At 43.8% G+C, this 12551-nt stretch overlaps 1 protein-coding gene across 1 annotated transcript in view; it reads left to right on the top strand.

The window, feature by feature from the left end:
* LOC130537718 (uncharacterized) overlaps positions 1-12551 on the top strand; it is a 48378-nt gene that overhangs the window by 17038 nt on the left and 18789 nt on the right. Inside the window, exons 3-4 of the mRNA XM_057054724.1 lie at positions 8360-8496; positions 8886-8897. Coding sequence (XP_056910704.1) covers positions 8360-8496; positions 8886-8897 — 149 coding nt within the window. The remainder of the gene's footprint in view (positions 1-8359; positions 8497-8885; positions 8898-12551) is intronic.

Genomic DNA, 12551 nt, shown 5'->3' with positions numbered 1-12551 from the left:
GGTGTTTTCATCAGCCTTCTGAAGAGATATTTCAAAACGTTCATTAAAACAGGGACATCAGTTAAGTGCTATTTAAATAAGAATTAGAATTAGAATTCCTGTTTACTCAAAAGCATATTTTTGCTGATTTGACGATGTGCTCATCAGAAACATCACTGATGTTTTCTTAAAACAGAATATATATCAGATTAGACAGAATACATATAAGAATTTGCTGCTGGTAATGAGGTCATGGTCATAAGCAGTTTTAGTCTGTTCATTGAATTCCAGGTCAACGTGAAAAATACAGGATATTTTAATGTCGTCTGTGGTTTTCTGAGCCATTTACACCATGCAGGCGCCGTTGCGGTGCTATTTTCGTTGGCGGAGGAGAGCTCAACGTTGGCATCCTCCTCCAAAGCCACCTATCGTCCTCCCCAAGAGTGTGTGTGTGCGTGTGTGTGTGTGTGTGTGTGTGTTTGTGTGTTTGCTTTAGGAAATGATGCAGCACCAGTTTGTGTAAATTTCTCTGCAACAGAGCTGAAACAAAAATAAGTTCACCGAAGCGTCCCCGGCAACCATTTAGTCGGCACGCGCCATGTTTTCCATGTGTATTTTTATGTATGTAGGCTTGTCGGGTTGCAGTCACTGATGTGGCTATACGGGGTTCCAACCCCCCTCAAAGCTTTTAACACTTTATAGTGAATTAAAGGTCTTGCTAGTTATTGTTTTTTAGTTATTCTCCTATAACTGATTTCATTTTGGTAGTTTAAATCACTTTTCAGGATGTATTACATCACATCGACTGCAGGAGGTGCTTGATGATACATGAACTGCCTCTAAAATGATAATTTTTCTTCTTACTCTGTAATTTTATTCTCATTTCGGTAAAAAAAAAAAAAATCTCTATAAAACACTGCATATTAAAAAAAATAAATAGCTAAACACAGCTTGTGATGTTCATATAATGTGCCATTATATTAATGTAAATAAATCAAGTCGACATCAGTTTAATTGTCATCGCCATACTTTGTATTGTCTGTAAAACATTTAATCAATGAGGGAAGAAATGTTGGAATAATAATCGTTCCACGGTTTCGCACGCACGATTAATATCGCAGTGTTTTCCTGTTGTTTAGTCGCAGTACACTAAGTTTAGCAGAGTGCTTGAAGTTAATCCCATTAAAATAATAAAAATTGGAACTTTTGCATTTTAATTAAAGAAGCCTGCATGCTAATGGGAATAGGACCTTAATTGCTTCACTTCGTTTTATTTAGTCCGCTTTAAAACACAGGTAGTGAATCTTTTTGCAGATAATTAAAGACAGGACAATCATTTACTGCTGCCTGAACGTATTTCATTTTTATCTTGTATGTTTTCCTTCTTCAGAAAACACACCTCACCTAATGACAATAAAAGCTTTTAGCTATGCTAATATGGTTATTTGCATGCAAACCGCCGGTCCGCCGGGAGTTACAAAAATGTTCTGTAGTTCTATCACTCTCTGTTTTACTTGACTTTAATCAGATTTTTTTTTTAAAAGCAGGAAGCGACACAATCACACTGGAATCTGTAATATCCAAACAAACATTTGCATAAATACAAAGAGAAGAATGGCAGTCAGATGGAGGCACTGTCGCCATTGTCAGCGCAGCAAGGCATGAATCTCGGTACCCGAGGGAAATCCTCACGTCTTCATTACGGCTGGGGGCATATTTGAATATGTGAAGGACGTTCATTAAGAAGTTCAGTGTGTGAAAGGGAGGGAATAAACCGGAAAGGTTAGAGATCCGAATCCAGGCATGAATGTCTTTGGGAAAAAAAAAAAGTGAAGGAGGAAGAACACACCAAAGTTTCTCTCGAGAAAGTAGAAGCATGTCAGGCAGGACCGGGTTCGGGTCATCGAAGTGATGCTCCTCTGTTCTCCCTCTCGGACAGACAAATCAGTCATGTCACAACTTATTCTGGATGCTTTTATTTTGATACCTGGATGTTTTCTTTCATATTTAGCTACTGTAATACATTCGTAAAGGTACGAGTAGCGTTGTAAACTCAAACTGTGTTGTGAATTGTCTTTGCTTGGGGAATTTTGCTAAAATTGGCGTAAACGTGCAAAACACAACAAACGTCTAAAGTGACTTCCTTCCTGCTGCCAGCAGCCACCACTAGTGCTCATTTACCATATTTTCACGACCATAAGGCGCACCGTATTATTAGGCGCATGCTGAAACATACAATAAAAATTACAACGGAAGTAAAACAGTGAGTTTTGACACATTTATTGAACAAAATATTCATTCTTCCGCCAAAAAACCATCAAAGTTTTCATCTTCAGTATCTGAATTAAACAGCTGCGCTATTTCAATGTCCAACATCCCGAATTCCTTTTCTTAATCATCTGAATCGGACTCACCGACCGGTTCCGGTTCAGCGTTTTGTGAAAGCTCTTACAATACATGAAGACGGTATCATAGCCCATGCGTCTACAATCCACCCGCATATGGTGGCATAACTTGCCCGCCGCTGCCTCATAGTCTTTGTGAAGGAGTGTTCGCCTTCCGTCATCCAGCGCTCTGTCCGTTTCCGTGGCAGCCGAGAACCACGGTGAACGACGACTTCTCGTGCCTCGTTGTGCGTATCGCCACCGTGCTGGTCCCTTTTTCTCCACTTTGTGGGTCAAAGGGATGTTAAAAGTCAGAGGTGATGTGGCTGGGCGCGGTTATCTTGTCGCGGCAGTAGGTGCGGAAGATGGCCACCCTCTCCTGGTTAGGGTTAGGGAAGATGGCCGCCCTCTCCTGGTTAGGGTTAGGGAAGATGGCCACCCTCTCCTGGTTAGGGTTAGGGAAGATGGCCGCCCTCTCCTGGTTAGGGTTAGGGAAGATGGCCGCCCTCTCCTGGTTAGGGTTAGGGAAGATGGCCACCCTCTCCTGGTTAGGGTTAGGGAAGATGGCCACCCTCTCCTGGTAATCCGGCAGCCGCTGAGCAACAGTTGTCCTTGCGCGTATGGAGAGATGCCGCCTCCTCATAAAGCGAAAACACCAGGATTGCTCGATTGTCATTTTCAGCCGCATATTCGATGGCCTGCAGTTTAAAGTAAGCCTCATACGCGTCTCGCTTGACCGGCACTATTTTAGGGGATCCTTACGCGTAGGTGTGCCGCTAATCGATTGGCTGAGCATTTACCGTGCACCCACCAAAGGCGCACAGCAGATTTTGGAACTCCACACACAAGGCGCACCGTCGATTTTTGAGAAAATCTCAGTGTTTTAGGTGCGCCTTATAAAATACGGTAATAATATTGGGCTACTCATAGTGATTGGTGCGACTGCTGCTTTTAGTACTATGCTGAGCTGGTGCCGACATTGCTGAGCCTCTTTCCACCTAGGTGGTACCGTCAGCTAACAATGTCCAGCTGGAGTCGAGTCCCGTCCACCTCGGCGAGCTTCCAGCCTCGTTTGTGTCGCTTCGTTTCCGTTGAATCAACATGTGTGGATGAATAAATGATGCTGGTCTGAATGGAAAGGCTGGGCTGCTGCCCAGGTTAATGAGCTGGTCTGGGAGTTGGACCAGGTCCTGGCTTTAGCCTGAAGGGGGGGGTCATACCCTCAAGACCTCTGCTAAGACTCTCCTTGCCTGCGGCTGTGTGGTGTGATCTGATGAGGCCGGTATAAGTTTGCTATCTGTGTTTAATGTTGCTGCATCCATGCCTGTGTTTGCATACAGACTGATTCCCTTATGTGTGTGTGTGTGTGTGTGTGTGGGGGGGGGTGTTTGACTCTGATCTGTGTGTTTTCCACTGTCTGTGTTTGGTCCAACCACAAATGTGTACACAGCCAGCCCCTCGCTCCTCCATACTTATTACCATTCAGTCCTTCCCTCCAGCGTTTTACCGAACAGCATCAAGGCCTCGCCTCCTGGTGTTTGCATTGTAAATCAGGCTTGACAATAAGGCCGTGATTAGATCCTGCTCATATTCAAAAACACTTGATTTATTTATTCATCTTGCTCTTTTGCATGGCATCAAGATGCGCGCGGTCTGACCAAGGTGACACGACCACTTCCAATTGTTATTCATTGCATTTGCAGGTCAGCCTGTTAAGCAACAGGCCCAGACCGGCAAGATTAAATGAGATTTTGAGGCCATGTTGTGCAAATGGTGGCTCCTTCCATCCTCAGAGAGGAGACGCCCCTCCCCAAATGAACAGATCAGGTGTAGGAGCAGTTAAAACAATCCGCCATGGTTTCCGAGAGTGGACCTGACTGCACTGCAAAACTGGGCCACGTCGGCCCTTTTCATGAATATGCGCAGGATATTTATAGAGAAGCTTCAGGGTGCTAAATGCAGATCCAGACGATCACTCGTTAAGCTGGAGAAACATCAGCATTGTTGTTTTTGAGAAATTGGTGTCATGGGGATGGGGTTATTTTCCAGAACCTCACACCCTCCTCGTCAAATGATTTCATCCATTTGTTTTGTTCATAATGAAGGCAGAACCCCGGCCGTCTGGAGGCTTTGACTAGTTAGTTGGGGATTGAATTAGCCTGAAGAAGAAGAAGCTCCTGTTGGCTGATCAATTCCAAATGAATAAAACAAATCTGCAAATATCAACGCAGTTTATCTGCACTTTGGTTGAAAGGGAATGAGGATCTCGAGCGTTCTGATAACTTCTGCTGAATGGCTCGCTCAAAAATCAGCCATACACACTAGATGGTTCACCTCCATCTGCTTTGATCCAGAATTTAAACATTGAGAATGAGAAATCTAGAGGCGGTGTTGGTATATAAGCCCCAACCTCAGTATTGTGGTGGACTGGTGGACGAGCTTTTTTTTAATTTATTTTTTTAAAAGAGACTCAGATATCACGATGGGTCGTGAATTCTGCCTCCCTTTTATTTGGTCCACACGTTTGCTGCAGTGAATTCACCTTCCGACAGCGGCGAAGGGAAAAATCCTTGGACACAGATGGAGTGGAGGCCAGAGGCAGCTCATCACAGGTGACCAGATATGGACTGTCATTTCAGGAGGCTGCAGCTAAACGTCCATTTATGGCTGTTTGTGCTTGGAATAGCTGGGAGCTTGATGGTGGAGGCCATCGTCTGCCTGCCATTCAAATAAAATAAAGACTTCAATGTTTGTCGTTAAATTTAAGGCCTACTTTGTTTACTCCCCACGTTTTGCCACCTTCTGAATTGCCATTACAGGCACTTTTCCATTGATGTGCTTGTGGAACTCTGTAATTATTCTGAAACATTTGTGGAGGAACAAACACGCCATTTATCCCTACAACAAACTGACAGTGTTGTTTAACCATGCAGCTTGTGGCCACTTATAATCTGCAACTTCTTTATTTTAATGCTGAAATTAGATGGTTGTTGGTTGGTGTTTGTTCTTGTATGTACATTCATGCTTCAGCGGCTCTGTGTGTGTGTGTGTGTGTGTGTGTGTGTGTGTGTGTGTGTGTGTGTGTGTGTGTGTGTGTGTTTCTGAGCCGACTGCTCAGATTTGGTGTTTGGTGGCTCGCTCCTTCGAGGGATGACGAAACTTGAGAGGCTGCCTGGAATCCTGTGCAGTAATTGGAATTGCTTTATCTTCATTCTCATCAATTAATGTGCAATTTTCCATTTAATCACTAACACGCTCGCTGCATTTGCAATTAAAATGAAGACTGATAACGGAGAAGATGCCTTTCAGCTGATACCGGCTGGAACAGAAACCAGAAAATGCAATCAGTACACAAAGACACTGATGGAGATGGGGCACAAACAACACACACACACACACATTCATAGTGTATCCAAATTCCACTGTATAAACTGGTCTAACTAGTGCGTCGATGGCATTTAACCCTGTTTGAGATGTTGCCTTTTATTGTCTTTGTTGTCTTTTATTATTCAGTATTTTAAGTTTTTATGCTTTTGCTGTTTTCTGTGCGCAGCCCTTTTTGTACGCTGTGTTGTTGGGTTTTGTTTTTCGTGATTTACAATGAGGTGGGCTGATTTTAGTCTCTATTAAATGTTCATTTCAGAGCAGCGGAACAAATAGAAAACTTCCCCTCTCCTGCTTTATGTGAAATTGTTCATTGGAAGACGTTTTGCTGCAGCGCGTGCACGTCCTGTAGGTTATGTGTCGCTTCAGGATGGAACTCCTGTTGTGCCTGCCTATATTGGTGGATGGTGGGGGGTCGGTGTGTGTCTGTGTGCGTTGCACCAATTAGCCCCATCATTGGTGGTGGGGGTTGATGGATACAGCGGTGTTCCACTGGGTACGGCCCCCAGCCCTGTGGGGTCTCGGCCAATAGCAATTAGCCTACCAACAAGAGCCCTAATTAGCCCTTTTGATTGGCTCAGTAACAGCGCTGCAGAAGTTAACAGCGAGAGGTGTGTAAAGTGCGCTGCTTTATAATCAGCTGGACTTTGGGAGAGAATGATTCATTCGCAGCATCGGTGTGTAGCTGCATCCCTGGTTTTCAACTCAGGATCCGTTTTCTCTCTATTTATAGTCTGAATGTGACGCTGCCCCATGATGCAACATGTGTCCCCAGCACCTGCAGTGACGATGATGGCCACCCAGAGCGTTCCTCCTCCATCGTACCAGGAGAGCCAACAGGTCAGAGGGGTCAGTACATGTTAACACCGGCTCCTGCACACATTTACAGATGTGCCTGCGCTCTTCCTACATGTTTGTTTGGGCTCAAGGGGGAAAGTGTCTTGTGTATATTTAAACATGCACCAGTCCAAAATCAACAAGCTCAGATTTCCCACTTTCATTTATGCAAATATACATTCAAAGCCAAATAATAAAAAAATAAAATAAAAAGAAATAAAAGAATTCTCTGTGCACTGTAGACTTTTCCTCATTTCACAATTTAAAACAATTATTTGTGTGTCTTTGTCAGTCACTCATCAATCAGATCACGCTTTAAATACAATATAAAGCAACGTAAAATATTCACTGTAAAAAATACAGTGTTAAATCAGAAATGTGAGCCAAACATAATTCTGTATTACTCCATTTGAATGCCGCAGTGATTTATTGAATTAATTAACATTAATGTTAACAGTGCTGCAGGGATTTTAAGGTCCCACGAATAAGGGCATCAAACAGTGCACATTTCCATGAATACTAATCGATTATTTCAGAAAATTACGCGGGGAAAAAAAGAAAATCTAACACAACACAATAGGAGACGTTTCATTTTCACAAAGCGCCCCCTTGTGTTGGTGATAATGATATCAACGAACCTCCGGATAAATGTGTTGTCTAAAAAAATATTTTTTGGTTTTTATTTCCCTGCTACAATGCTGCAGGATCAGTGTATAAACCTTAAATAATACACAAATACTGCAATCTTGTCTCTCCATTGCTGTAGTTCTGTTTATCCTCTTCTTGTGTGAGACGCCATTATTAAAAAGGTTAATCACGATTTAACCTCTCGACCATATAAAAGCACGTTAACACCGACTGTAGTGAGTGTGACGTAAGGAAGACATGACAGACGCAGTCTGTACGTTTCAGAGTATAGAGACCGAGAGGTGGAATAAGGTGCTGGTTGAGTAATTAACAGCACATGATTGCAGCAGCTCTTAGGTTTAGTCCAGCTCCGCAGACAAACTCTAGCAGAGGGGTTTGAGCAGGTTTCTCCGACCCCACACGGTCCTCTTTGACCACAACGCCTCGGTCTGCCTACGCCCAGAGGATTAGTGCCAGGGGAGAGCTGCAGCCTGCACGCTCGGCAAATGCAAATGAGAGCTAGTTAAGTGTGAAGAAGCTAATTTATTTCCCATTTGGTGCTGGGATTAAGACTTGAAGCTTCCTCCATCCTAGCCCGACGAAAATAAATAAATAAATAAATAAAAGTGGGGGGCAGTGGGGGGTTGTTAGGCTCATTTCCTCAGAGGAAAATAGAGGAAGTAGAGCGGGCTGCAGGATGAAGTACACAGCGGAGTGTGAGGGGAGAACTCTCCTCCAGAAATCCTTTCAACAGACAATTCTTTGATGGCTCCAACAAACGTTTAGCTGCTAATTAGCGCCTGAATATTTATCAGACAGAGATATAATACGAGGATATAACGATATGAAATGAAACTGTCTGGATCAGTTAGCAAACGTATCGCGTCTCCTTTGTTGGCGCCCAACAGCTTCGCCACGAAGCTCGTGACCCATCAGGAGCTCTGACGGATGGATGTCAATGACGTTCAAAAAGTGGGTTAAAATGAGGCTCACCTCAGCAGAAACCATGGATCCAGCTTCATTCTTCTACTTTTCAGCCTGCGCTGCTCAGGTCTAACACGCTAACCATTGCGCGGACAGTCGAAAGGAAAAGAGACAGCGATAAAGGAGGTTAAATCTTGTTTTCTGATCACTTTCTGTGTTGACAGATGACAGGCACCACGCAGCAGAACACCAAGACCCCACAGGTTCACATCCCAGCAGCCTCTGCATCAGGAAATACCTCTGTCAGTGTGACGCTTGACCCCCAGGCCCAGCTTGAGTCGGACAAGAGGGCCGTTTACAGGTCGGTCCTTTGTTGGCTGTGTGCATTCGTTTTGCGCGACACAATCCGCAACCGTCACCCAGTTTTTCACACTTGCAGGCGTTAAACAGCATCGACCACAGTTAATTCTGCTGCATCTAAACCACTTTGTCGAGTGTTTTGGCTCAATGAAAGACCCACTACACGGTTTTGTTTTTACAATTTGGGTGTTTTGATTCCCCACAGACCCCCCCCTCCCTTTCAAATGCACTTAAAATCTTTTTTTCTATAGTTTTATATAATGTTTTGAGGGAGTTACAGGGACAAAAGTAACACATTTTTAAAAAGGTTTAAAAAAGTGTGTCAAAAATTGGTTAACGGTTCCCGACTTACTGTGTAAAATGTAATTTATTTCTCTTTCATGCCGACAGTAATTTTCAAAGGTAAGATCTTCAGGGTGAGACATTCCATTTCATGATCTATTTTGAAACTGTTGTTCTTTACAGTAAAATCCTGAGTCACTGTGAAATGTAGCTGATGTTTGTCTTCTTTTTGGCAGCACATATTTTAGGATGTTTGCAGCTCGACTTGAGACGTTTGTTCTGGATTTTTTAACGACAGAGTAGCAACGCCGCAAGGCAGAACCTTATTAGTGCGGAGAAGAAGGGGGAATACTGATGGAGGGAACCCAAAATCCTGCTTTCCAAACCGTGTACATGTGTATAAATATATATATATATAAAATAGGTTCTCTCCTCCCTCAGTCAATCACTAGAATATTGATGCACCTTGATAATGAGCCTGTATTATCTATTTATGAAGTAAATTATTCAGGATACAGACATTTTTAATCGAGCGGGATGATCTCCCGGTGTAGCCAGATTTGTCGGGCGGAGTGAGACATGATCTGCCCTCCGCTGCTAAGTGCAGAACCCCCCCTCCACCACCTTGTAGTGATGACTCCGCAGCCCGAGCCGGGCCTTCTGTCACGGCTCCTCCGATCCTGCCCCCGGGTATCCGCCGCAGCCATCTGCCCCCGCGCTCGGGCCGGAGGCGCGCCGCTGTAAAGTCCCGAGCAGCTCCTCGGAGATAGCGTGCTGCCTTTGATGTGCTCAGCCATGTTTGCAGCAGCTCCGGGTGCCGCCGCCGTTGCTGCCGGTGCAGGGGGAATATTCCCACTCAAAATCTTCTTGTTTTTAAACGCGTGTTTCTCCCCCCTCCCCGCAATTTCTTGCCTAAACCACAGAAAAGAAGCTTGATAGGCTTGATCTGCTGCCATATGATGTACATTTGATGTGGGTTCCATTCTTGGGGCCAGAGTTGTGTTGGTGCGTAAGACGGGGGGGCAACATCTGGTCGGAGCAGTGTTGTGTGTGATGGTCAAAGTTTAAAATGCAACTCTTCCACAAACAGAAAGCTGGTACCCAGTATTTTAACAAAGCCTCTTTTGGGAGGTGAGATCTGCCAAATGCTAACACAGTATTGAGGATTTCATTTCTAAATAGGTGTAAAATACTGTAAATTTATAGGTGTTTGTACCTAAAGGACTTGAGCCACCGTTATTATTGGGGAAATAGTGAGAATGTGAGCAATTGTGGTGAGTCTTCACTATGTCTGCGTGATATTCTGCACATTTTGAATTTCACAAATGGAGCCAGGGCAGTAGGAACGAAGCCCCATGAAAATCCCAATAAATGTGACCTTGGGTCATCTGGTAATATTAGCGTTCTTGTGTGAAGAGAGCAATGGGAGCTGTTCGTCATCTCGATCCAGACTATTTCTGTCCTTCAGCTCGAGTTGCCGGCGTGAAGTTTGATAGAGTCACAAACACAAAGAGGCAGTTGCAGCGTTGCCAGCGCAGAAAGCGTTTTTTTGATTGTTAAAAATAAGAAAATTGCGTGAAAGGGAAACGTTAAAACATTTCCGAAACAAGGAATCTAAAAACTCAACAATGTCCTCGTGCAATTTTGATTGAAATTTCCAACCCTCTTAAAGACCAACTCACACTGGGGGATTAAAAACTGGCTCTTAGATAAACACATCTGACATGTTTAAAATCTACAACACTATACCAAATTACACTGTTTATTGTATTACATCACATTGAGCTACAGCAGCGAGTAATAAGATTTGACATGGCTTGAATTCAAAAAGGTTACAAATTGCTGAATAGAACATCCACCACAGCCTGGTTTTCCTCACTGATGCATCGTCAGTCGGCTCGGATGAACATTATCAGCGTCTCCACACGGCTCAACACGAGCGTGTAGAGAACATGGATAGAATCGGATGAATTGGAGGCCCGGAAGAGGAGAATTTAGCCCGTAACTGCATGAAAGCCAGTTAAACTGTTGTGATGCTCTGTGTCAGAGGCAGCAGCACAACTGAGGGTTCAGCCCGGTTTGCGAGCGCGTTCGCGGCGCATTCATATTTTTAGATTTGTCTTTTTTGTCTGTGCAAGCAGCTAATGACTAAACACGCCTTGTTGCCTAGTTATAAATGCAATTTACTTTGCCTTCATGAGTTACGTCTCCGACACCGAGTCAATTTATACAAAAAGACACAAATGGTGCCTCTGTGTGAATAGAGGTCTCCTCTGCCAGACTTTGAAACACAAAAAAAGTGCAGATAATCAACATCTCTGCTGTTTCTCTTTAATTATTTTGCAGAGGAAGTCTCTGTGAGCTTTAATGTTTCTTTTCACTAATTGGCAGGACTTTATGAGGAGATGTGGCTTCCTCTCTCGCTCCGCTGTTAGCAGCGGAGTAAATGTGTGATAGAGTAATTAGCTTAATGAGTTGTGGCATTTACCATAAAGATCCTTCTGGATACTCTGCATCTTATTAAAAGGCTGGTAGGCTTTTGTTTTCAGGTGCTGGCTGCTGCTGATGGAAACGTGTCTATAATTGAAAGACGTTTCTCTTTGCAGTACTGTAGGTGTCATATCTTCAATGAGGCCAAAACTCTGTTTCAAGGTCAGTTTAAGTTCTGTTTTAAGTCTGTGTGAGCAGTTCCTGCTCTTTCCTTCTTCAGTTCCTCATACAGGAGCTTGTTTAGATGGAGTACATTTTTTAAAAAAGCCTATTTTTGGTGTCTAGGGACATCTGGGGCCTTCAGAGAATCTATTTTCAGTGTCAAAAACCTTGTATCCGAGTAAATTGGGAACAAAACAAAAGTGGCTGCATTCTCAGCAAACAAAGCCAATTACTGCTTCTTGTCATTTTGGGATGTTTGCCCTTTCATACCGGTTTTAATGAGCTTTCTAGTGTACAGCGACATAAACACACCGACATGTTTCATGATCTTTTTATAGCGGACAAGTATCATCTGACCGGGGTTAAATGACTGGTTCTGGCATATTTGCGTCACAAACATGGTTACAAGATGCTTAAGTTTCAAAATACTGACTTCTTTTTATGTTAGAGGAGAAAAAGGAAACTGATAAGATGAGTTCGCTCTAGGTTAGGGGTTTTTCTGAAATTCCAGGGCAAATTAATAACAACAACAGAGCAGTTTTTAGCTTTGTTGATCTGTGTGGTGCACATTGCTCCTCCCCACCCCCCCCCCCCCGCAGTGCACCTCTGCTTGGCCGCCAGTTAGACGCCGCATAAGGGACAAAAATAAGAAGATTTCTCGTGTCAAATGCCTCAGGAGGAGGATCTTTGATTGGATAAGTCCAATGAGCCCGTGCTGGCTTCCGTGGGGGTCTGCTTATGTATGGCCCCATAAGGTCTGATAGCCTCTGTGACGCCGTGGCGCTCTGTAGACCACCGTGCTGCTTCTCCAGCACCGCTGAGCTAAAAAACAGGCCGCGGCTCCTCCATTTAGCGGGTCAGCATGTGTTGGTGCTCAGCTACTGCCACATGCAGGAAACTGTGTCAAAGCTCAAGTACTTTTATTGGCTGTTTCTCTCAGATAGCTGCTTTTATGAGTTTCCTCGCTGCTTGAGTTGGATGAAAAAGAAGGATTTATTTATTTATTTTTTTTACTTGAGCAGCGGAGTAAGTCTTCTTGTTATCTTCCCTGGAATGACCAGCAGCAAACTAGAAAGAAATAAGATGCTTTCTGGAAATTGACTCTTAACATCTCCATATGCA

The sequence above is a fragment of the Takifugu flavidus genome, chromosome 14 (assembly GCF_003711565.1).
Source record: "Takifugu flavidus isolate HTHZ2018 chromosome 14, ASM371156v2, whole genome shotgun sequence".
In the NCBI taxonomy this organism is placed as follows: domain Eukaryota; kingdom Metazoa; phylum Chordata; class Actinopteri; order Tetraodontiformes; family Tetraodontidae; genus Takifugu; species Takifugu flavidus.
Note: the sequence above shows the minus strand (reverse complement) of the source record. Positions and strands in the feature narration are given on the sequence as shown.